Genomic DNA, 26,817 nt, shown 5'->3' on the forward strand with positions numbered 1-26,817 from the left:
TTACCACACATTTTGGAGAGAATCCAATCATCTGTATAAGCACCATGTGTAATTTCAAGTCGATGATCTTCATGGGAATTAGCGTGCAAGGCAGTGGCAGAAAATGAGCCTCTTTCAGTTAAACTCCCAGAACCAGATCAGTGGCCACCGTACTGAAGGCAATCTGTTGTTCAAACACGGGCCCCCTAGGTGTGCGTGTGGTGTCATTATCCCTGTTACCTCCTGAATGGGCGGCCTTTCTCTCCAGCAACACTTGTCCCTGCACACAGTTTCTGTGTGTTGTTGTTACTCAGACCTGAAGTAGGTCATCCAAGAACAGGAGCATGAAGTGAAGACTCCCCACACTCTCGAAGGTATTAGACAATATTGAAGCAGATGCCCAATGGTGAGGAAATGCCGTTGGCAGGCTCGGAAGAACACCAAGGAATCCTTTTCAGCAATAAAATGGAACGAGGCACTGACACACACACCATGAATGAATCTCCAAAACACCACATCGAGCAAAAGAAACCAGGAGGAAAGTATTCCGTGCGGCATGACTGTTTAGGGAACGGGGATAGAAATCGGGGCAGTTGTTGCCTGGGGTGCTTGAGAAACGGGACACATGTATAGTCAACTCCTTCAGGGAGGTCTGCGGTAAAGAGGAGAGAGGGGAGCGGGGAACTGGAAGGGGGAGGGGATTATGAGTCGGGTGTTCTCCCAGGAGTTGGTTGTGGAACAAGCATGTCTGCATTCTACCAGGAGTGGGCCAGGAGAAGGGGAACACTGATGGAGCAGGACAGAAACAGGAGACCCACGGAGAAATGGCTCGGAGCAGGTGAGAGGGGACTGGGCCTAGTGGACAAGCAGAAGGGCCGCTCTTGGCCGTGAGCGGGGACGGCGCGTCCCCGGTGACTAGCGAGAAGGCAGCCTACGAAAGGCCCTTAATTTCGTAGGCAGGACCTCTTCACAGACCATAACGTGATACAAAAGAAACTGCCTGGCCTGACAACTTCCGGGGCAGGGGGTTGGGGGGGAGGCAGGTAATACTTTTACAACTAACCTTTCTGTAAAACAATTTATGTTTTCTTTCCTGAAACCTAAATGAGATCTGTGTGTGCGGAAAATAAGAACACAGAAGAGTCTTTCACCTGCTGCCACTGAAAGCCGGCATTTCCTCAGGCCAAGGTGCTGAACAGGAGTCACAGGCCAGTCAGCTTGGCCATACTGATTAAAACCAACATCCCACGTTGCCACAAAAGCACACTAAACGATACAGCATAGAGCTGAGACTGCTATCTAAGAGGGCACAGATAAACGTGGCTCCAGCTGACATAAAGTAAGTACACAGCGATCTCAGGATGCAACTCACAGATCGATCAAGTACGACAGCCACTTCCCAGGCTGATCCCAATCCTACAAAGGCCAAAGGCTGACAATGTTTACCCTGCAACAGGGGACACAGCTCCTTTATGAAAACGATAGTGTCCGTCTGCAAAAGACTTAATACGAACGCTCGGGAATCACGGAAGTGAGGTCGCTTCACCAGTGCCCTCTGAACGCTAATACGGGATCAAAGACCTTTCATCACGAACAACATCTTTGTCTCCTTACAAGCTTCTTTGGAGGGGGAGAAAGATATGAATCATTAATCCCACAAATCACTAATCCTCTGGGAACTCGGGGAGAATCTGAGTTTTCAAAGACTACTGCTATTAAAGCCAACCGCATTTAAAAAACAAACACATTAATGTGTGGTACAACTCTCCTGTGTTCTTGCCACGCCTGTGGTCTCGGCGCACTCAGGCAGAGACAGTGGTTTTGTGGCAGTAGCTTCCGTGCCACCCAACTGCTGACACAAGCCAATGCAGAAACTCAACTGCCACCACACTAACAGACGCACAGAGTTCCAGGGGTGGGCGAGCGAGGGGCCCAGCCACCGGTCCTTCACCGGCCTCCTCCACTGTTTAGAAATAAACCCTTTCCTGGTGAGCTGGGACGAAGTGAGAGAGTGGCATGGCCATATATACACTACCACGTGTAAAAGAGACAGCTAGTGGGAAGCAGCCGCATAGCACAGGGAGATCAGCTCCATGCTTTGCGACCACCTAGAGGGGTGGGATAGGGAGGGTGGGAGGGAGACGTTAAGAGGGAGGGGATATGGGGATATACGTATGCATATAGTTGATTCACTTTGTTATACAGCAGAAACTACCACAACATTGTAAAGCAATTACACTCCAATAAAGATGTTAAAAAAGAAAAGAAAAAGGTCATTGGAGAATATAACACAGAAAAAAGAAAAAAAAAGAAATAAACCCTTTCCTTAGAATCCTGTAAGGTCTATGCAAGAAAGCATCCAGCTCTCCATGAAGGAAAGCCTCCGTCCTTCACAGCTGGCAGTGGAGAAATCGGGTGAAGTTTGGCTGGGCCTCCCTGAGTGGGTCTCTCTCAGCATCCTGCCTGTGGCCTTCTCGGGCACGTTAGGACCACTTCCTTAGGACTCGGCACACTTGACTATGACTCCCTGCTACTTGTTTGTTCCTCTACTTCTACTCAGAGTGTCCTGAAAGCTGAAATTCTATCTTATTCATCTCCAAATCCCCAGCACGGAGCACAGAACCAACCACCTATAGGCCCCGAGTAAATATTTGCTGAATAAATAAGTCAATGGGGCTCACAGGCTCCGCCACTCTTCCCTCTGTGTAATGGCTCTCCTCATTGGCAACTGGGGTGCTTTTAAAATACGTCTGCAAATTCTTTTTTACTTTTAAATTTTCTAAATTTTTTGGCTGCGCCCCGCGGCTTACAAGATCTTCCTTCCCCAACCGGGGATTGAACCCGGGCCCCTGCAGTGAAAGCGCCGCGTCCTAACTACTGGACCGCCAGGGAATTCCCTGAAACATGTCTGCAAATTCTGACACTCCTTCCTTCACAAGGGAGAGGCTCTTCCCCCCCCCCCCACCGCCGACCTTGAATGTCAGTCAGACGTAGTGAATCATTTCTAACACACTACAGGGTGGAATGGATGCCACATACCTCTGAGGCGAGGCCATAAAAAGGATAGGCTCTGCCTGGCTCGCCTTCTTCTAGATGGCTTGCTCTGGAAGAAGTCACCCCTAAGTCCAGAGGACACTCAGGCACCCTGTGGACAGGCCCACGTGGAGGGGACTGAGGTCTTCCATCGACAGCTGGCACCAACTTACCTGCCATGTCAGTGAGCCACCTTGGAAGTGACCTTTGAACCCTGGTCCAACTTGCAGATGACTGTGGTCCTGGCTGCCATCTGACTGCAATGTTACGAGAGGCTCTGAGCCAGAACCATGCAGCCAAGCCATTCCCAGGTAGGATCCACAGAAAATATGGGCGATTATGTTTACTGTTATTAAACCACTAAGTTTGGGGGCAACTTTTTACGTAGCAATAGATGACTACTGTAGCAACCCTGGAGGATTCGGGTGTTGTTTTATAAGGGAGTTTCAAGGGATTTCCATAATGACAAAGATAGTTTATGGTCATATCATACTTACAATAAAAATTCTGTAATGAGTCGTGTCCTACAGATAAAACCACAACATGGCTGATTAACAAGCAAATTTAAGTATTCCACAGGTCAAATTATACTACCTTAAAATCTAAGAACTACATTCAACAAACGTTGGGATGTGATACAGAACAATATTACAATTCTTCCTGAAGGTTGTTTTTTGTTTTTAAAAATTATATATTACATACGCATAGAAAAAAATCTAGAACAATATCCATCAAAACTTTAATAATAACTTTCTCAGGGTGATGGTATTATTATTTTTTCTTTCCTTTTTTAATACCTTTGGTCTTTTCAAAATGTACAATATGTATATATTACTAGTGTCCTATTTTTTAGTCTAAAAAATATATATATGATCCAATTAGGCCAGCAGCTATGAATTGCTGGTGTCTCTGGACATCTAACACTATAAGTGGCACATAGTAGGTGCTCAATAAAAGTGAACAGAATGTCCTTTAGCTGTAGATCCTGCCTACTGGACAGTCACTTTACAAAGGGATTCCAGGATAATGTGAGTCCACAAAGCGCAATGATGTGAAAAGGCAGCAGTCAATTTTCACAGGAAAGAGTCTACTAAGTAAAGGAAATCATTTCAACGTTGTATTCTTAGGACGCAGTAACCACTTTTCTCTTTGAAACTAAGTATTGTAAGTGATTTATTATAAATTTATAATGACAGTTGTGAACACCAGTTGTTTTCTTTTCTTTTCTTTTCTTTTGGCATGCGAACAGAGTCTGTTGATTGCCTTGGTGCTTAAAATAGTTTCTAAGTGTCCTCATAATAGCATGTCACCTGTAAACAGGTTTCAAGCCAATGCAAATTAACAAATGGTGAACAGATGGACTAAGAATTGACTTTTGTCAAGAGAGAGTTAGCAACAAACACTTTTGGCTCCAGCCTTGCGGGACCATTAGAAAGTCTTTCACTTCTCGCCAAGCATCTTGCCTCAGTAGGCAATCCAAGCAGAGAAGATGACAAGTTATAAGGGCCCGTTAGACTTTTGAGAGCCGAAAGTTGAGATGTGCAGAACCACCAAATCAACACATGAGAAGCATGAGACAGAAGAAGCTTCCTGCCAAATGGTGAAAACTCTCTCTATCCTGCATCACTCAAAGAAACTGTCCCTGTATTCTCTGGAAAGGATAGCACCTGTGCATGCAGCAGACAAAAAATAACTTGTTGGAGGCTGGCTGGTTATGTTCATCCCGTCCTGGAAGCAAACGTTAACTGTGAAGAAAACCTGAAAGTCATAGGAATGGTGGGCTATGGGTGTCCACTGATGAGAGCAAAGATCCCCAGAGCCAACCCCTGCAATCTCCCAGCTCCCGAATGGCCCTTCTCCTCCTCGTTCTCCGGGTCTCCCCCTCATGGCATCTCCTTGGAGAGGCCTTCTCTGACCCCTCCTTACCACCCTATGTGTTCCCTTCCTAAGTACTAATCATAACAAGAAATCGTTGTAGTAATTTATTAATTTGTTTAGGGGTACTTGTTTTTTGTCTTTTACCCCAGTTAAACCAAAAGCTTCAGGAAGATGGGACCACGTCTGTCTTGCTCATGATTGTATCCCCAGAGCCTAGGGCAGTGCGTGGCAGAGAGCAGGCATAATAAGTAGTTGCTAACCAAACAGAAAATAAATGAGATCCTGTGTAAAGGCAAACAACCGAATCTCCCCTGCAAACACTCCTCTGGACTGGAATTTTAAAATGTAGTTTGTAACTGAGGATGTAAGCAAAAGAGGGTACAACAGGAGGGCGGGTTGGGCTGGGCAATGTGTTTAAAGACCAAGTCGAGCTTTGGGGAGTAGTGCCCCTTTCAGGGGAGTGTTCATGTGGATAGAAAAGCTACTGGCAAAGACTGGTGTGCTTCAATTTCTGACTCCACATCACTGACTGAGCCTTGGCCTTCATCTACTGGGGCTTCTAGTAAAGAACAACCCAACGGGTAGAATAATTGTGGCATACTCGAAGGAATACTACACAGCAACAAAAAAGAACAAGCAACCTGGATGAATCTAACAGATACTGTGTTGAGTGAAGACAGCTGATATAAAAGATTACATATTGTGTGATTCCATTTATATGAATTTCAAGAACAGGTAAAATCAATTGTTCAAGGAAGTCAGAATAGCTGTTAAACTTGGGGAGGGAGGCGGCACTGGGAACACGAGAAGAACCCTCGTGGGGGTTCTGGAAGCGGTGGCCACGTGGCTTGATCTGGGTGGAGCTACACGGAGGTATACACATGTGAACCACCAGTGACCTGTACACTTTACAGTGTCTGCTATCTCTCCTGCTGGGAAAAGGAAGAGCACATATATTACTATTTTAAAAAAGAATCAGTGGGCCTAGCACTGATTCTAATCCCAGCTCTACCAGATTCCCTGGATGGCCTGCAGCTTATCAAAATGCGCTCCTCGGCTGTGTCATTTGTAAGATAAGGAGAACTGCCTTTATGCTCTGCCAACTCTGGGAATGTGACAAGGAAACAAAGAATAAGCTCTGAGGTATCCTGAAGTCCTAGAGTCACACACAAACCACGTAAACTATGAAGTGCATTATAACTGCTTCTTTTAAGACCTATGCAAAATAGATTACCTACATGTTTGGTTTCTAATCTTAACAGATACCTTTTTAAAAGAAAGAAATGACTTTGCAAAAACAAGTTTCCATTAGCTAAAAACAAGCACAGAGCAGACTTCCCCCAGGACAAAAGTACGTTTTTCAAACCCATCACTCACTGAGGCGGTAAGACAAGAGTCGTGGGTTGAGCCTTTGGTCTACGTTTAGCAGATACTCCCATCTGGTTAGCAGAACGTTTCAACGACTGTTGATTCAAAAGGCCAGATGCCAAACCTGCATGGTACTGCAACTGCAGAGAAAAACCAAACAAAAGGGGAAGAAAGATAACATTTGGTAAAAGCTAGACAAGGGGTATTACACTATCAAGACCTGATACATCTTACCGGCTCAGAACATTTTTAATAACTTCAAATACAGCTGCTAACATTTTGCTTCAAGGAATGTATTTATAAGGAGATAATCAGACAAATAGGAAAAGAAACATGAATAAGGTGTTCATCGTGGCATTACAAAATGATAAAGAACTGGAAACAATCTAAATGCCCAACAGTAACTGGGAAATTGGGTAAAATACGTAGAGAACTTTAAAACACCATTTTGTTGAATTAAAAAAAAACCAAACAGGTTACACTGTAAACAGAGAGACGCTTAGAAACATGTTCTCTAAAATGTTAGCAGCGTATTTCTAAATAGTAGAATTGGGATACTTTTTTACTTTATTTTTCACCGCTATTCATATATGCGTTATGTAAATGGTTGTAAAGCTTATGTCATTTTTTTACAAGAGGAGCCAGTGGGCTTCCTTAAAGACAGATTAGTTCTGGGAACTCCTGCTGCCGTCATGTCTTGCTTATAATAAAAAGCATATAACTCATGGTCCACTGCAGTAAACCAGGAGCACAACAGGCTTATCATAAACAGATTCAAACATACCGCTGGGCTGCTGTTTCCCGGGGTTAAGATACAAGTATCAATCACAAGAATAAACACGTGAATATATCTTACGATAACGTATACAAATGGATATAGGTTCACTGAACAGAAATGGTTGGAGAAGTTAATCCCACTCCATGGGCACGCAACTGGAACAACACAACTGGGGTAAGGAAGCAGGAGACTTTAAATGGGCTGACAGCCAGCATCCTTTGCTTTGTTCACGACAAACTGCTGAGCTTCGAGGTTACTTAGGACAGATCATCTTACTTTTCTAGACTTTGATTTCTCTATTGGAAAAGAGAAATAATACTGCCTGATTCTAAAACAAACAAGGACTTTTCAAAAAATCTTCTTTATTGAGTTATAATTTACATAAAATAAAATGCACACATTTTAGGCGTACAGTGTGATGTTCTGACAACGTATACCTGGGACACTGCCACCCCAATCAAGATACAGAAAATCTCCATCACTGCAGAAAGTTCCCTTGCGCCCCAATGCAGTCAATCTCCCTCGTCCCCAACTCCGATCATAAGGATCTTTCCATTTAAAATACAACTCATCACTCTCACTCATTGCCAAATGAAGCTTATATCCAATTTGACATGTGACCGTGACTCCCATCTTCCTTCTTTAAATCCCATACTTTGTATTTTAGATCTTAAGAGCTGTCATTCATCTCCATAATAAAATTATCCTTGAAAGGTATCCCAATTTTCAACAGATGTAAATAAAACATTCAGATGTGAAAATGCCAAGCTAAGAATTCGGACTGAGACCATTTATAACATCAGTATGTTTCTTCCTCCCCTTCTCACATTAAGCAAGGTCTTTCAAACATTTATTTAGAATCAACTAATACACAAATAGTAATTCATTCTGAAGCTCTGAATCAATTTCTTTTCAAAATGCTCTTCCAAGGCATAGATTTCCTTTGCAGAGTCAGCTACATTACAGCTCATGGTAATGAAACTGGTGACCACCATACAAAAGGGGCCGGGCCCTGGATGCAAAGGGTAATAACCTTCTGAAAAATAAATGGCCTCACCTAAAGCCACTGGGCTGCACACAAATACAGAGTGGAAGAAAACAAAACCAATTGAAATGATCTGCTTCTTGAAAGTGGCTATAAAAATGAAGCTATCCAGTGACCCAGTAACACTGAAGTGTCTGTGTTTGGAGCACCCATATTGCTTTTTAACAGGCTCTTGATTTCCTTGGTCGATTTGCTGTGGGAGCCCTATGGCTGCACAATACAAGACAAAGATACATCACATTGATAATAAGAACGGAGCTCTTCTCGGGGCGGAAAGGGGGGGCATAATTTGGCTCTAACAACTCATCGCAGACCAATGAATTTTGCTCAAATTTGTTTTTCTGCGACAGATTTCTTAAATGGGAAATCGATGGAAGCAAGGGACAGTACGAGTTTGAAAGACGATGTTTCAAAATGTCAGCTACTTGGGTTTCGATCTTGCCCACCAGAATCTGCAATGCGTGCAATATGATGGAGCTTTACGGAATTAAAGGGAAAGACAGCTTGGCAGGGGGCCCCTCCTGGCTCAAGGAATCGTCTCTCCTTTTGGCTCTCCTTCTTCTGTGTATCTTACTGGGGTCCACGCAAGCACAGCCACTCCAGCCCTGCTGACTCTTTTGAGTGGACGAGTCCTGCCAACCACGCAGAGCAGCACGGTGATTCTGCCCACCTGGCGTCATCTGCCCAAACAAACCAACCCAAAACAGCAGAAACGCATGCCAGCTGCTGTCTTTCAAAGGGTTCCTTTGAAACTTCTACCATCTTGGATGCTCTTAATGTACACCACACCCCTAAGAGCACAGGAAGATGGAAGGACTTTTCTTCCCCCAAAACGAAACCTGCCTTTGAAAGCTGACTCACAGTGATTAAGCAACATTTGTTCACCATATATACGCTTCTCGGTTTCCAGGATCACAGCTCCGACTGTCAAGATCTATAAGGAGCCCATTAAATATTTACCGAACCATCTTTATAATGGGAGAAAAGGTCAGAGTTAATAAAACTGACAGGCAGCTCCTGTCCAACTGGATTTATACATTATTTAAGCACTAAATACTCCATCCCATGAAACACAGTTTAGATTTGAAAAGACTCTTGGAAAATGTTCACTCAGACAACGGTTCTAGAACAGGAGAAGGGAGTTCAGAGCTAATCTACAAATTAACATTAAGAACATATCACTCCCCAAAATACTGCCATAAGTTTTCAGTTACAGGCTCTGTAATATTTTCTATAAAATATGTATTTCAATAAACATATGTGGCTTGGGAGCAACTCTATTTCAAAAGGCAACTAACTTATCAAAGTTATAATGTGATTTTTCTATCCAAGATCATTTCTCCATTAATCAGCAAGAATAAAATGAAAGGGGGAGAGAAATAAAGCCGTCCATTCTTTTAACTTCCACATCTCACAGCTGTGGGGAATGGGAGTGTTCGTGTGGTCAGCTGCGGTGAGGGGGCTCTTCATTTACTGGTAAGTGGCTACTCCGCAGTAGCAGCTATTTCCATGTTCTCTGGATTTTGAGAACATTTCTCTCAGTTCCTATTTTGCTATCTATTAATGTCAAACTTCTATTTTCTATGACTAACCTCGGATTCTTCTGTCAGTCCTCAACCTAAAGCCCTTTCTAATCAATTATGTCTACTAATTAGCTCTAGGCCTGAGATATTTTCAGCAACTCATAATGATCTGAGGGAAACACCATTTTGAATTAGGAAAACCTTGATTTACTGCCTATTTCTTAAAGTAATGCTGTTTTAGTAATATTAAACATGCACAAGTGTTGAATGTTACCAGGTAGGGTCCTGGTAAACTCTAGTGTACAGACTAAGAGCCTCTGTAACAAGCATTCTCTTTGAAAATGTGCTACTGAGCTCTGCTACTAACAAGAGCTGTGCGGTCTTACACATCTCACTCCCCTCTCTGCAAAACATGCGTGATGTTTTCTCCAAGGATCCACCTAGCTCTAAGGTTTGATTCCTCTAGGTTTCTAAAGAAGTTACATGGGTATTTGACTTCACCACAAAGTGTTGAAGTAATGTCCCTACAATTTCATACAACAGCAAACCCTTTTCCTCTGGATAGCCTAAGTCTGTACTGCTTTTCAAAAAGTCCAAATCCAATTAGCTTTAATATGCTTCAAATCACAAGTAACAAAATGTACTGGAAGGAGATGACATGAAAGGAAATTATTTTTAAAAATAGGACTCAAATGCAAAGTTTCCGACTTAAATCTCGGGTTCAGAAAATCAGATGAGCAATGATCCCCCTGCTTAGTTCTCCAACTTGTTTCACGTCCTCCATGTTGTTCTGAATGCTCTACCTGCTCCAGATAGATAAAGGACGTGTTCTGCAATGGACAGAAGTTTGAGAAGAAAATAGAAGGAAGTTCATCATACTGATTACATTCAATATACTAATTAAGCCAGTGCTGTTCAATTAGGCCTAGTACTTAAAAGCTGTAGTGGTTCCTAGAACCTCCCAGGGGACCATGGTACAGCATCTATTCATAAGCAACACTATCCTACCCATGCCATATGGCCTGAATCCCACTTTAAGAAAACTGACATTCAAAAATCTCAAAATTTATAAGCCAGATCAATGAAGGTTCGATTCTTCCTACTCTGAAAACCATTGTTTTGTTTTCAAAGACTCATCAAAGGCTTCTTTAAGGGTGGGGGCAAGTTCAACAACAACGACAGCAAGACTCCTCCAAACCTTAAGGCATTTCACTTTATTTCTAAAAATCACTTTACACAGAATTACACATATGTTTCTAAGAACACTAGGAAGACACATCGGTACTTCCAGTAACTAAACCCTTTGGATGAAGAATGAGCTAGAAGTAAGTCATAATAAATTCTGGCTGGCTTAGAGCAGGGCCACAGGAGGGGAAGAAGAGATGAAGGCTGGGGAGCCCCTGGGCCTCCTCCAGTCCCCCTCGGGCAGCTCCCTTCTCCCAGCAGAGCTCCTCTCTGTCACCGGGACTTGGCAGCAGGTAAAGTAGCCTGGTGTTCTTTCTTGGTCCAGGAGTGAAGCTGGCCACGAGGGAGACACATCTGGAGGACACAGCCTTGTTATTGATTAGCCTGCATTCTCTGCAACCTGCAGGGTAGCGCATGACGTACAGGTGATGCTAATGAATTTGTCAGCTCCTAAGTGGACTGGCAGATTGGTGAAACTGCCCTGGCCTGGCCTGTCACTGGAGCCAATCTGGAGAACAGAATGACTCCATCAGACCATCCTCTTAAGGCTGGTCTCTTACAAAAGCAAACACACAGCTTTGCAGGTGCTCACTGTTGTGACAGAGCCTGAAGGAATCCTTTCTCCCTCTTACTCTAATTGCTAAAAAAGCGGGCATGTCTGAACCTCTCCGCAGGCTTGAGTTCAGGAAAAGGCATCCATGGGGACTGCACTCGGATTACTTCAAATCATAGAATTCTCATGTCAGAGAGGAGTCTTAGTGAAGCCTCCCCTCCCCCCACCCCACCCCCACTTTACGGGAGAGGAGACTCTGACCTTAAAGAGGTCACACATATCACAAGAGGGAAAAAGGCCATTCAAGGTCCACCTTACGTATCTTCTTCCTGTGGTTTTAAGTGTGCTGCATCTTTCTAACCGGAGGACCTGGCGTGTGTCACCTCTGCTTCGGCAATGACACACAGGTCTTCTTCTCGGGCAGGCGGAAACTAGCGCTAAGGGAGCGGGCGCAGAGCGTCACTGGCGTTCGCTGGCTCTTGTCTGCTCTGTTCGCTCTGACCTCTTGCAGGCGCTGAGACGTCACATGTTTTTCCCTCCTACTGACTCCAGTCATGTCTAAGGTGGGGAGTTTGGGGAAGTTCTAAATGCTACCATTTTAAGGTTTTAGTATCATCCGGCATCAAAAACTTTGGTGAAAAGAAACCAAGAAACCATAGAAACCTCAATATTGTCAGAAAACGTAAATTCTAGACTCAGCAGTAACACATCTGACCTTCCTAGCAGCCTTGATATCGTTTGATGGGGCAACCGTGCTGGTGCTTCATGGGTTTTCATAAATTACCTTATTGTCCAGGAGAATCCACATGTCTATTATCTGTTTTTAACTGAGGGATTATCTTTGAGAATTTGTGTCATACATCATGGTAGTAAGAGGCAAGGGCACTATCCACGTGGGACCACTTCCCCTGCACATCACTGACCATAACAACCAGAGCTGGTTGGCATAAGTGTGCTGACAATCTTCCCAAGACGCAAGAGTGCACGCCAAGCTCACGGCCCCAGTCTAGGGACATCTGACACCGGGATCAGTTCATGCCACAAACACCTGGATCAAGCCACACGCCATGAAGCTGCCGTGTGTGTATGTGGCGCTGGGAGGGTGGGGGAGGCTAAGGTGGATTTTCATACAGTCATATTTCTCCTAAACCATTAAGCTTTCAACTAAAACCATTATTTGTACAAAACTAGGAACACTTCGTCACCACTTCGAGTTGCAAAAACCTTTGCCCCTCATTATTAAAATGTGTTTTGTTTCCAGCTAATGAGAAAGAACCATGTATTACAATAAAGCTCTGCTTCTTCTTTGGAACATAATTCTAAGGAAAGAAAGAAGCAAGGTTGCCTGGTATTATCTGTGCCAAGGAAAACAACTACAGAAAAATACCATAAATCTAATTGTTTTGCTCAGGTTTTTATCTAAGTATCGGATAATGATATTAGGTTCTTTTCTCATTTTATCTCCTACTGCTTCTTTCATATAGCCAATATGAAAAAGAAAGAAAGAAAAAACAACCTTAGATTTGAGCTTTTATGGGTATATTGTTTTTTTTTTACTTGGGCAAAACAGCATCAATAAACCATAAGGAAGCGTCCAATTTATTTGCCTATTTGTTCTCTACTGGGAAGCTGGATTTCAGGCCTTTCAATTACCATGAAAGCAGGACACCAAGTCAGGGCTGTGCTTCTGCTCAACTGTGGCATCATTTCCATGCTAAACGCCATTTGGGTTTCTTTTTTCCTACATATGAGTCCTCAAATGTCCAAACTTCAAAACTGTCAAAGAAGTAAATAGAGAGCATGGATAGCAGTCTTCTTCTTTCTTAAATATCTGCAATGTTTAGAGTTGTTTAGAATTGTTCCTCTGGAGAGTTCCAAAACTCACACCTTTATTAACAGGCCTTTCTCCACAACTGCCCCTGTTTACACTACAGCTGCATGCATGTTGTCATACTTCAAGGATGTCAATCAGCTGGAACAGTTATATCACTCATATATCTAAACAGATCCAACAAAAAGCAAACTGTGAATGTGGCTAAAAACGGAGGAAACAGCCATCGTAGGGACTATTTGTAGAGGCAGAGAGAAAGCAGACAAAAGAAAGCGAAAAAGAGACCCTAACAGACAGACAAGGGTACACAAAAACTGGTGTTGCCCCATCTCCTGTTAACCACCCTGCCTTTCATACCAGGCTTTCAACCTGTTTGCACTGCGTGGTCCTGGAGAGCAATGCACAGGGTCATAAAAAACATGTTGGGGGGCCACCGGGCCACTGAAGGAGGTGAAGGCAGGATATGCAAACAGGATCAAGGCAGAACCTGACGATTCACTAATGAGAGCGTTCTAACAGGCTAGTAAACGATGGCGACAATGAGCGCACGTCCTCTGAAGAGGGACAACACGGGGGCAATCCTGCTCACCTGCATTCGTATTAGAGGAAGCAGTCCATACCAGATGGGCCACCATGTCCTTGTCTCCAACTAAGCCTGAACCACCCCAGAATCATTACCCATTTACACACTATACTATATCCAACAAAAACAAAATGTGTCCTTGACCTTTCTCTATCACTGACCAAAGACAGAAGTAGCAGGGAAGAATGACACGCCCCAGAATTAGCTTTATATTTCCACCAGAAATGCCAAATACTAGTTTTCTATTGCATACCTAGGGCCTGGATCCAAGTCTAAAATGGAAGGCTAGAATGATGTCTAAGGTGCCTTCTAACACTGAAATTCTATGATGTTGTATTTCTCTATGAAAATGCAGTCTAAACTTGCATTGGTGAAATTTAAATATATTTTTGAAACGCAAACATTTTATCAGTCACCAGAAGTCTCTACTTAAGGCAGTTAAAGAAGGGAAAGGGCTCTTTGTGATGTCTGATGCTTGGCTGTTAGCTGAAATCTAGTGCAATGCTAGAGGTCTAGCGAGTAACAAATGTTTGTTGACACACACTACTTTGTTATTCCTCCCAAACATTCATAGGTGAGGCCTGGAGGAAGAACTGAATATTCCCATATAATAGGTGTGTCCCTGGATATTTCTTTCTTTCTCTTCCTCCCAAAGAAACCAGAGGTTTTTCAACTGAGAAATGAGTAAAATGACAACCACCAGACACTTCCATACCTCAATTCTAGACACTGAATTCTAAGCATTAGTCATTTGCTGACTTATCACTGAAAAGATTTCAGTCGAGAAACCAGTAAACATGATTTTTAAAAAATTACCAATCTGACCAATTTAAAATTATGATTAGATTATTACAAACTTCTTTTATGGGTAGTAAAAATGATTCCTATGTGCTCATCGTCAGTCAGTTTAGATTTAGTTGGACAGTTTAACTCTCCCTTCTTCTAATGTCATGAAATGCGGAGCTCTGCTTTAAGCATCATTTTCATTACCATCAAAAGCAGCCCCCATCGGCTTCTTCTTCTTCCTTCCATAAACATCATAAACATCGTCAGCTGGGAGCCAACTGGCTCCAAATCAGGGATCTGACCAGCCTCAGCCCCAGCCCTTGCTTACTCAGGAAATGAAGCAAGGAGGCGGGGAAGAGGGAAAGGCAGCACAGAGAAAACTCAGAAGGAAGAAGGATGGGAAACAGCCATACGATCACTGACTTTTCTGACTTTAAAAGATACGCAACTATGATGTCAGTCAGACAAGCTGAAAATAACAGGAGTGGAAGCAAAAGGCCAGCAGCTCAGGTCAGAGGCCTGTGAGAGCAGGAATCAGGAAATAGAAGAAAACGTTCAGGAAGACACTCTTCTTATTGATCATTTTTAACAACTGCCTTTTCCCTTCGGGAATAGGAGGAATAAAGCCTGGTGGCTTGGGGGCAGTAAGTCCAAGGAGGCAAGTGCTTTCCTTTGTGCTTTGGCAGCAAAGGCTGCAACTCCAGAGGCAGTGTGGTCCCCTGGGTACCAGGAGGACGAGCTTTGTAGTCAGACAGCCCCGAGTTCAAACCTCAGCTCAAGTACGAGTTATTCTGGGCATTTCTGGGTGTTTCCTCTTCCCTCTGAGCCTGTTTCTCCACCAGCCCAATATGGGAAAAAAAAACAACCAGATTTCTCTCGCAAGGACAAAGCTGTTCTCCTGTTGACGGAGCACACGCCCTAAGGCAGACTTCAAAAGTGCCTTTTCCTTATCTCACAACCACCCCAGGGAGAGAGGTACGCAGCCTCCTTTTACAGATGAAGAAACGGAGGGGCAGTCATAGAAATTAAGTGATACGGTACGTGCAGAACATGTAAGCACAGGGCCCAGCGCCCGGGGAACAGACAGAGCTGGTCTCGTGATTATCAGAAGTGACTATGCCCCAAAATTCGCCTCTTCCAACAATGCCCAGAATGACCGAATTTTCACAAAACTGATTAAGAGTATATCACCTTTTAATCAAATACTGTCATCCTAAACATGTCAGATAATAAACTGGCAAGTGTAATGGGAAAAAGGAAAAAGTACGCCCCCATCCCCGCTGTTCTGAATGAGTTCGGTGTGCGGAGAAGGAGCCCCGACTTGGTTCCTCTTGTACAAATGAGGAACAGGATCCGTCACGCTGGTGATGCCTCACCCAGGACAACTGTACGGGGCCTAGGGAGACGCTGCAAGCGCTCACCACTACAGGCGGCCCAGAGCACCAGCTGGGAAGCCCCTTCTAGTACACCGTGGAGAGCGGTGCTTAAAGCTACGAACCACCTAAATGCCCAGAAACCTGGCTCAACCCTGATGCATTAAACAAGCAAGTTACAGAGTATTTCTTAGGCAGCTAACAAAGTATTCAGCACTGGAAGATCAAAGTCTCTCTCCAGACTCCCAGAGTACAGTCTTCCCTAGGTATCCACGGGGGACTGGTTCCAGAACCTGCCGTGGATACCAAACTCCGCAGATGCTCAAGTCCCTTATATAAATGGTGCAGTATTTGCATATAACCCACACACATCCTCCCGTATACTTTAAGCCGTCTCTAGATTACTTACAATACCTAATACAATGTAAATGCCATGTAAATAAAAACAATGTAGATGCTATGTGCATAGCTGCCAGTGAGTGGCAAATTCAACTCTTGCTTTTTGGAGCTTTCTGGAATTCTCTTCCCAAATATTTTCGCTCTGCAGTTGGTTGAACCCGAGGATGCGGAACCCACGGATACAAAGAGCCGACTGTACTTGTTTCCTTCCTTATCGGACTGTTGAAGGTTTTTCTGTTGGTTTAAGTTCTGACTGTGAATGTCTGCACAGGATAAAACGGGTATGTTTTCGGTTTAAAATGAACAACAGGTCAGTGTGAAATTTCTACTGATCAACAGGACTGAGGTACGACTTCTACTGATCTTAATCTAATTAAGAGTGTAGGTATGTAGTCAACTATGTGGATATAAACCATGAGCCCTCTACTTAACCACCCGTGAGCTTGGGGGAGTTGTTCAACTTTCCAGAGCCTCAGTTCTCTTCTATTACTGGAGATAATACTGCTACTCGATACCACTTGATGACCCTAGAAACGATCTGGGGTTTCACGGAGCAAAACCACAGTCAGCTTCTTGGAGTTAGTGAGAATTAAGTACATGAAGGCACTGAGCAAAGTGGCTGGCACAAAATACACACTCGAGAAATGTTAACTATGATTATTATTACTCAGCTGAGGCTGCTGAGCCATTAACAATTAGACTGAGTGTGAGAGGTGACTAAGCCAATAACTGGAAGGCCTTGCCTCTGATGAAAAAACCTTAGAGGAGATGGACCAGTGAAGAAAAACAGGCCTGTTTCTGGGTGGATCTGGGTGAGGGGAGTGCACAGAGTTTGGCAGGACCATAAGAGAGCTGAGCCCCTGACACAAAAAGGGCTGCTCTGATGTGCAAGTTACTTACTTCTATGATGCTTGGCAGCCCTACGCAAACCCCAAATTGTGCTGTAAAGAACAAGTCACGCGTACAAAATGGGGACAGCGGGAGGCAGCTGGGAATGTCCAGGAAGGAACAGTGACAACACGTCTATCACCAGCCACATCCATCCAGAGGTGAGAAGCAGCCTCCTTTTGGACCAGAGAAGGGAAGATAGTAGGCAACTGGTGCCACAGCCCATGCTTCCTTTTGTTACACAAATCAATACACCGCCTTTCCCCTTAAGCACCTGGCAGGTAGCAGCTGAGAAGAGCTGAAGCCAGCTCAAGCCAGTCCAGAAGTCTTTCCGAGCCCCTTTTACAGGGCTGGCCACTAGAGAATGGTTTTGTGTGTATCTGTCTTTGCCAGACGGTCTCGTACCATTTGACAAGCCCCACAGGCCTAGCAGAGGGCTCTACAGGATGTTCCATAATGTTTGCTGGGAATGGGATGGCCTGACAGATGCAGAGCACAGTGCTAGACACGGATCGATGTAAAAAGAAATGTTCTCTGCTTTTAGAGGGTCAAGATCTGCCTAGAACGCACGCTCCGTAAGAGCAGCTAAGAGCACCACAGAGCTCCTCAGTCTTCATTGCTAGGTCCCCTTGTCTAGAACAACGCTCCGCATAACAGTAATAACGACACGAGCCAATGTGTATATAGGACTCATTGTGAACTGACTACGTGTTATTCTAATTCATTTAATTCAATCAAACTATACAACCATCCTATGAGGTAGGTACTATTATCTGTATTTTACAGATGAGGAAATTGAGCCACAGGTGGTAAGTGGCCTGCCCAAGGTCATGGAGCCCAGTAAGTGGCAGGGTCAGGCTTGGAATCTGGACAGCCTGGCCCCAAAGTCCCTGCTCTGTAACCACTACACTCCATGGCTTCTCCAGAACTTGGCATGTTCTCAGTAAGGATTTTTAATTTTATTTTTATTTCCTTTTTGCTTTTTTTTTTTAACAAACCCTTGTATCGAAGTATTTTTTAAAATAAATGAATACATGAATACAGAACTAGCAGGGGACGGCTAGGGGAGATTTGAACTAAATGACAGAGTACAGTGGGAATCTGGACTCTGAATCACCTTCTCGCATAAGGTCCCTACAAAGTGGGAGGATGATGGGGCTCTACTGCCTCCCCTTCCTCCCCTTCCTCCCCTTTCCTCATCTGTAAAATAGAGATAATAGTACCTACCGCATAGGGTGGTTGCATAGTTTGAATTAAATGAATTAGAATAACACCTAGTTCACAATGAGTCCTATATACACATTGGCCCGTGTTACTATTATTGTTATGTGGAGCATTGCTCTAGACAAGGGGAAAAGGCCCAGCTCAGCCTTTTCAGGGTGCAACGAGCAGTCACACCCAGTTAATAAAGGTTTGCTGTGAGGCTCCCTGGGAAGTAGAGAGAGCAGATGTGTCCCCAAGCAGTCCCCTTAGAAAACAGGAGCAAGCTCGTGCCATTCGGCCAACTGCTGCCCAGCTCACGGCCGCTCTGGCTGCTGGCACTCGCCGCCTCTCCCAACTCCCTGCAACCAGCTGCTCCTGACTTGCCCTTGTTCTCTTCCAGGCCTCCGCCTGCTGCTATGTGAGTGGGCAAATTCGCACACACCACCTTTTCACCCAGTTAGTGCCTTCTCACACCTGAGAAGCAAAGGATGGACAAGAAGCTGGCATTACAGAGCCACAATTTTCTTTTTTTTTTGCAATATAAAAACGTGTAAAAAGTTTTGAAAGTCAAAAGCTTCCTCATCAATACAGGCGCCAAAACTCCTGTGGCAGCAAAAACGGACATGAACTGATGTGAGTCTATTTAAATCCTAATTTATCTCACGTAGTGTGAACAGTCGAACGTTTTGCTACACAATGTTTGATTACAGGGCCCTGCCCCAGGCCCCGCTGGAGACATTCGTAGCATGTGAACCACGCTGCCTTTCAATAATCCAAAATACTCAAAATCCAAAACACAGTCGGACCCGAAAGCTCTGGACACGGAGCTGTGAAGCCGGGCCAGGCAGTGGCGAGCGGGCCGGCCAGCACGCGCGACTTCTTGTCACGCGGGTCTCAACCTGAACTTCACCTTCGCAGAGAGCCTCCTCTGGCCACGGGCTCCAAAGGTGCCTCTGGGTACTCTCCGTCCCACCACAGTGCTTTACCTTAATCACCGCAGTAAACCCAAACAGGTATTTTATCCGTATTGTTTGTTTCTTTGTTTAGTGTTTCCATCCCCCCGCTCTACCCCACCCCCAACACATACACTAGAATAAAAGCTCCACTGAAACCCAGACGCTGGCTCTCTTCATCACCACTGCAGCTCCGACACTCAGAACAGTGCGTGCCACGCAGCTGTAGCTCAGTAAGTGCCTGATGAACGAGTAAATAAGAAGACACTCAGCAAAGGCACGGAGGCATGGCAGGAACGGCGCACAGCCAGACCCACACGCCCTGCCCACACAAGTTAAAAATCCATATACTCCCAAGCAGTACGGATTTGTTCACACCCTCTGCGGACTTTACTTGGTAGACAGTCGGGGGGAGGGGTGCCACTGAGGATATTAGGCAGGGGAGTGGTACAATCAAAGGGTACTATAGCCTCATTCTTCAAAACAGCCCGAGATCCTCTGCCATCAGAATCACCTATAGAGTGTCCACCAAAAATGCAGAGTCCAGGGCCCCACCTTAAATCTGCTGGATCAGAATTTCTACCAGGGAGCCCAGGAATGAACACTGTAAGAAGCAACCCAGGCAGCTCTCAGACACACTAAAGTCTGAATCCATTCATAGTATAATCTCAAAAACATCTGTTGACTCCCTGATTGAAGAAGTCAGTCTCTAGCTGGAACCCACCAAGAATACGCTACACAGGGAAACCTCAGACAAGTCACAATTAGCTAATCTAAGGACACAACACTAGTTGGCCCCCCACGTGGACTCAGGGTTTTAAACATAGATGCAATATGCTTCCAGCGTTGAGAAGCTTCCATCTTTCCAACTCCTATAAAAAAAAAATCTGACTGTTTCATGCATATATTGTTGAAGACTGGTGGAGACAGCAGGATAGGGTCGCACAGTAGAGACTGAAAGAGCTTTTAGAATTCTGAGACCCTACTCCAGCTCTAACCTACACTTGATTAAGCAAATACAAAACCTGCATTGCAAGAGTCTTCAAATAGTTAAATTTTCAATCTTTATAAAAAAGAAAACCCATCAGATTTGATTGATAAGTGTACTTTTTAAAACTAAGAGTAAAAAAGTGAAGATTGGCAACATTTTTTGCCACATAATTTGCTTTCTTTGCCTTTTTCCACAGCACTGCACATAAATCAAAGAGATGCTGAAGAGGTCCATACATCACCAGCTGGCGTTCCAACACTATTTACCAAGTCTTTAACAGACGCAGGTCAGAGTATGGAAAACCATGACCAAGGAGGCTGCAATTAAAGGGAGAAAATTAACTCAAGAGAGTTAATTAAGTTTACAAGTAACTTTCCAATGAGCAAGTTATGATATTTAATAAGAACAGCCTCCGTGAAGCAGGGTTACAAACTATGCAGGGGGGCGGGAGGGGGGGTTGAGGAAGACAAGCCAACAGAATTTTCCAAACAAGAACGTATATTTGAACAAGCTGCCCTTCTATGATTAAGCACACAAATCTGGGAACAAGGCAGGGGAAATGATGTTTTAATAAGGTATGAGACAGCCTTGTGAGCTGCATTTTGCATTACCCTTGCAAAAAAGGGGGGGGAGGGGAGCCCAAAAGTTGCAGATCAAAGTGTACAGGCTACTGTGTGTGCGTGAGCTGGCGCTAAAGGTGGCGCAGAGGTCAAGCAAGGTGGATTTAAATGGGCTCGACTCCCCATACAGAAAGTGCAAAGATCCCTCAAAGGCAGCATGCTGAAATGGGTGGCTATATCCTCATTTCCAAGGACAGGAAGAGATGTACAAGGCTTTACTTGTCTGCCTCCATCAGCTCAGCTCTACCGTAACAAAGTACTGGGAGGCTCAGTCACAGACACTTATTTCTCACACTTCTGGAGGCTGGGAAGTCCAAGATCCAGGTGCCAGCAGACCTGGTTCTCAGTGAGGGCCTTCTTTCTAGCCTGCACAAGGCCACCATCTCACCATGTGCTCACACGACCTGCTCTTTGTGTGCTCACAGAGAGAAAGCGCTCTGGTCCCTCTGCCTCTTCTAGTAAGGCTATCTAATCCCATTATGGGGGCCCTACTCTCATGACCTCATCTAATTTAATCACCTTAAAGGCCCCACCCCCAATACAATCACAATGAGGTAACATTTGGGCTTCAACATATGACATTTGCGGGGGGGGGATATAAACATTCAGTGCATAAGATGGTCCATCTGTTCAAGATGGCACAGGCCTGGTGAGTGCCTGGCCAGGTGCTCCACCATTATTCCAAGAAGCAGGGCTGTGTGCACTGGCAGCAGAGCCATGCTTAGTCCTGGGGACAGCATCCCTCCTCCCCCTCACTAGAGCACTGCTGGCCTTCCCCTGTCCCTGCACAAGGGCAGCGGCTCTAATTTTAATGGAGTCACTGCTTCTTTGAAAAGTTCAGCCTTTAACACTGCAATCACCCCCCACGTACTCTTGCCCTCAACTATCACTCCGGAAAAGCTAACTGCTGATGGCCAACGTAAGACGAAAGCTCCACTGAGAAAGAGGCTTTAAAACGGCCTGTAGGTAAAAGAGGGGGAAAAGGTCAGTCTTTCCTTCTCAAGAATTCAGTGTTTTATCATCTCGCTTTGCTGCTACACAATGAAGTATTAGCATCAGACAGATCCTCTTAGAAGGCATACTAGGGAACGAGAGACATAATACCCTATTGCAAATCAGCCAGGTGCAAGTGTCTGCACAAATTTCTTAGAGTCGTGCAATGAAAAAGAGACCTTTCATGGAAAATACGAGCCCATTACATCAAAATGTGCTTTTTAAAATACTCAGATGTTGGAAACCTATGTGTAATAGAAGGCAAAATGTATCCAAAACTGGAGCCAGAGGTCTTCTTGTTGCACATGGTAGAATGAACAGTCATGTTCACTACACTCCCTCCCCAAACCACAAAAACTACAGCAAACACATACACAGGGGGTGTTAATTCCCAAGGATAAAGAGAATAGGAGAGGAGACGACAACAGAAAAGAGGTCAACTAAACCGTAGAATACAGAAAGCACATGGGCCAGCACTACCTCAGCAGAGCGCAGTACTTGAAACCTACCCTGGCTGGCGGGAGGTGGGAGGGAGAGGGGAACAGGGTTAGGGAGGCTGGGAAGGTAGAATGAGTCAATAAAGAGCGAAGTGAACTAGACTGTAGAATTTCCAAAGACTAAGGAAGTGGAGGCGCCCAGTATGGTGGAAGGCCAGTGGGGTGGGAATAAAAACAAGGAGTATCGGTTAAGTCTTTTGTAAACATAGATCCCTACTCCCATCAGAAGCCAGGAGAGGCTGACCTAGAGGGTCTCAGAGACAACTGAAAACAGGGGGACAAGTCTGTACTCTGAATGGCGAGACAGCCTCCCACCCCCAACCTTCACAACAATCGTGGTTCACTATATGGCTTGGCTGTGAACAACACCTCATACTCATGATAGTATAAAAACTGAGTATCGGGGCTTCCCCGGTGGCGCAGTGGTTGAGAGTCCGCCTGCCGATGCAGGGGACACGGGTTCACGCCCTGGTCCGGGAAGATCCCACATGCCGCGGAGCGGCTGGGCCCGTGAGCCATGGCCGCTGAGCCTGCGCGTCTGGAGCCTGTGCTCCGCAACGGGAGAGGCCACAACAGTGAGAGGCCCACATACCGCAAAAAAAAAAAAAAAAACCAACTGAGTATCAATTAAAGCAAATTGATGGGGAAAAGGTGGGATATGAGAGTTAAATCTGTCTTCCATCGTGGAGTCAAAAGATGACATCTAAAATAGCAGTCTAAGCAAGTTGTTAAGAAAGACTGTAGGCAAGTATCCAAAGAAACAACTAAAAGAGTTCAAAGGAGTTCCCTCCAGGGAGTGGCATGTGGTACAGTCAAAGGACGAATGCTTTTGTTATAAACCTTGTAGGATTACTTATTCACCTTTCTGTATGCCTTTGATGAAAATAAAAACTATAACAGAAAACAGAAAGTAGAGCTTCAAAGTTAAGCACGCCCTGAAAATGTGAGCCCCTGCATACTACAAAATGTGCGTCATTACCTGGGGACTATTAGTTTACTACAGTAACACTTAATTTTATTTCAAGTTTTACTGCAGCAGTTAAAGGTTTTTATAACAGCAGATGCCTTCCCTCCCACACATCAATTAATTTGCAAATTATCTCAGGTTGCAGATATAATGAGGTGCAGAGAGCTTCTTTCCACTGGTGAGCACTGCCATCAGAAGGTAGATGTGGTGGGCGAGGTGATAACTGTGATGTTAGCTGCAAGCCAGAGCAGCCTGGGCTCTGGAGGATGCTCCGCCATTAGCCCGCTAGCCCCGAGGACCCGTCCCTGGCCTCAAATCAAGAGAAAGAACATAACGGCAACCACCATGAAAGACGGAAAAACAGTGGAAAAATTCTAGAGACGCGCAAGGGAGTGAGAGACTGTCTCTGCCTCATGAAATAAAAGCATGGTTTTTATGCTCCTTTTTATAGCTTCTCATTCGGTGTTTACCAAGAAAGTAAACTTTTTGAAAAGAAAGGATGAGGTGCTCTCAGTTCAACTTTGGACTGTGGTTTGGCAAAACCACCTATCAAGCCCACACATTTGATTTCTTTTCTTTTCTTTCTGAAAGAGCTGAACCGAAGTAACCAAAGTTGTTTCAAAACACAAGGTTGAAAATAGTTACACCGCTTCTGGCTCTGCCAAAGAACCGTTTCTTTTCTCACTTTCACTTAAATCTCTCTTTTTTTAATGAACCAAATGATAAGATGAACAAGAAGACACTTTATCGTTTTCACGTATGCAAATAACATTTTGTACGGAACAAGGCAGCAATTATAGATCTTAACACCTTGAGGGGCTGAGAGGGCTCATGAGGCAGAGCCCATCGGTAGGAATGGCAAACACCTCCATCACCAGGGTCCCTTTCCCTGGTTCCACGTGCTCTAGGAAAGCCCTCTTTTCCACCCAGCCTCCCTCTTGGCATCTTCCCCCCCCCCCCCCCCCGAAGCCTTGAGTCAAGCCCCTTTCCTCATGGGCAGCGCCTGATACTGCAGCCCACGCTGAGCCGTCTTTCTGGTCTGTGATAAATTGTCTGAGTGTGAATAAGCATTTCAGGAGGCTTCCTGCTTTGAGAATTCACCTTTCCAACGAATTAAATAGGTGTCTACAGCAGCCTGACAGATAGCAGACACACATTTTCTCCTTCACAACTGGTCCTGTGCAGAAGTAAACTATCACGCAAATATCGTTCCTTCCCCACCAGCCAAAAGCAGTCTCAGGCACGGCGTTTGTTCCTCTAAACACACCACTCTATTAAGAATGCCCGTCAGAGCCTCTGGAGTTTGAGGACAATAATTTTCTTTACACGCTTGTGAAAGCAATCCAAAGTTCCCCTGACATTTTCTGACCTGGCACTGTCTGTAAAGGGCACAGGTTAACAACGTTTAAGAAAAGATCACATACAATAATATATACATCATGAAGATTCCTGGGACATTGTGTGGTCCAGGACTTCGGATTCAATACCATTACCACCAAGAAAAGAAACAGCTCTTCCTTCCACTCGCACACCATGCTGCGCTCCACAAGCACCATTAAAATGCCAACAAAGGCATTTTTGGATCTACCATCATCTGACATTTTTGCTAAGGAAATTCAAATTTGAAAAACTTTGGTAAATTTAGAGTCTTGTGAAGTACCACCCGCCTCCCCTTCCACTCCCCTAAAAAGGGCAAGAAGATTCATCACCAAAGGCTACCCCTCCCTCGAATGTCAGCAGAGTGTGGCATTTCAGCGCATACATTTGTGTACACGAATCTCCAACTGTTCTGAGATCTCCACCGTCGCTGGCATAACCGGATGAGTTAATAATGGAACGGCTGCCTTCCTCAACTCCTTTTCATTTGCTCTTCATTTCTGTTGGTGTAACTTAGACCCTCGGTGTTCTGTGCAAGTCTCTGGATTCTATTTGGCCTAAATGTAAGAGGAAGACACCTTCCTTCCTTCCCCTACCAGCCCCCCTCTCCCCACTCAAGAATCCAAGGACATTCATAACTTGGTGATTAAAAATACACCATTTTTATTTCAAAAATTCAATCATAACACATTCCCTTCTTTAAAAATTTTATAGCATCTACACTTTCAATTTGGGATTTCTCATTCATGCTAGGTGAGCCTCTTATGTTCTATATTAAATGCAAGGCATGTGTGATGGGTACTATTAATAATATAACAGTGCCAATCTCAGAAGCAGCAACACAGCACTGACACAGAGCCCCTCTGAAGAGGTGTGGAATCGTGAGTACCCCGGCAATATTATTAAACACACGGGAATAAAGAATGCGCCTTACTGCCCCTCCCAGCTAAAGAATCAGGAGGAATTTTTCCTCTTTCCCAAAGGCATAACGTATCATTAGCTCTCATAAATATAAACAGACCTGAAACAAAAACAAGGGATTACCTTTATTAGATTCAAGGAAGGAAGAAAGAGAAGGTGAGTTTTAAAGTATTCATGGACAAATCAAGATTATAAATTCATCAAAGTGTATCAGACTCAAGGATTTAAGGTCACTAAAAGTCACCTTTTATGATTATGACAATAAAATAAACCCCAGTTCTCACTTCTTCAAGAACCAGTTTCCTAACAAAGCTTGCCCTTCACTTTGATATCATCACAGTGCTCTGTCCAATGATGCAACTTGGGGAATGCTCTCTAGAGACGTCTGCAGAAGAATCCAAGGTACACCTCACTCCCAGGTCCGAAAGAAGGCTAAAAATGAACAAGTGGTGGAGAACAGCATCTCAAAGTGATAGCTTGGGTTTCTGACACGTTATCATGAAGACATTTAACAGCACCCTCCTTGTTTCCTCAGCAATCCCACGTACTGTTTAACTTAGGGATGGTTCCTCCCTTTGCATGCAGTGGATTCAGGCAGAGTTCCTAACTGGGCACTGTCTGTGGCCATCACCCTTCTCCTGTCTGGCTGTGAGCACAGGTCAACGAGAAAGAGACTCAAGGTAGGAGGACATTACATACAGGGTTTTGTTTTGTTTTTCATTTCATTCTTTTTTTTTTAATTCTTTACTGAAATATAGTTGACTTACAATGTCTTTATTATAAAACATCCGATTGTCGAGAGTAAAAAATGGGGACTGTCTGTGCTGAGACTTCAGCTCACAGGTATGTGAAGGTGGCCTAGTTCGTTCACAGCACGATAAATTCGCCAGAGCACGCGCACGTGCGCGCACACACACGTGTACACACATGCACACTTACCTCAAATGAGCAGCACAGAAACAGAAAAGACAAATCAAGACTCCTAGTCTACACAACTTCTGAAACAATAACTATCGCCTCTAAGTGTCTAGTGAGTGCCAGGCATTTAGTATTTACGACCCAATAAAGGAGAAGGTGTTCTCACGAACCTCAC

At 44.5% G+C, this 26,817-nt stretch overlaps 1 protein-coding gene across 5 annotated transcripts in view; it reads right to left on the reverse strand.

Annotated features, from left to right (window-relative positions):
• Window positions 1–26,817, reverse strand: part of MED27 (mediator complex subunit 27) — a 259,915-nt gene that overhangs the window by 189,816 nt on the left and 43,282 nt on the right. For 4 of the 5 annotated variants that reach the window (XM_073805670.1, XM_073805673.1, XM_019920173.3 and 1 more), the window contains exon 3: window positions 6,268–6,398. In XM_073805670.1, the coding sequence (XP_073661771.1) occupies window positions 6,268–6,398 (131 nt within the window). Of the gene's footprint in view, window positions 1–4,981; window positions 5,820–6,267; window positions 6,399–26,817 lie in introns of those variants that run through there. The other variant, XM_073805671.1, reaches the window with a different exon arrangement.

The sequence above is a fragment of the Tursiops truncatus genome, chromosome 6 (genome assembly GCF_011762595.2).
Source record: "Tursiops truncatus isolate mTurTru1 chromosome 6, mTurTru1.mat.Y, whole genome shotgun sequence".
Taxonomy (NCBI): domain Eukaryota; kingdom Metazoa; phylum Chordata; class Mammalia; order Artiodactyla; family Delphinidae; genus Tursiops; species Tursiops truncatus.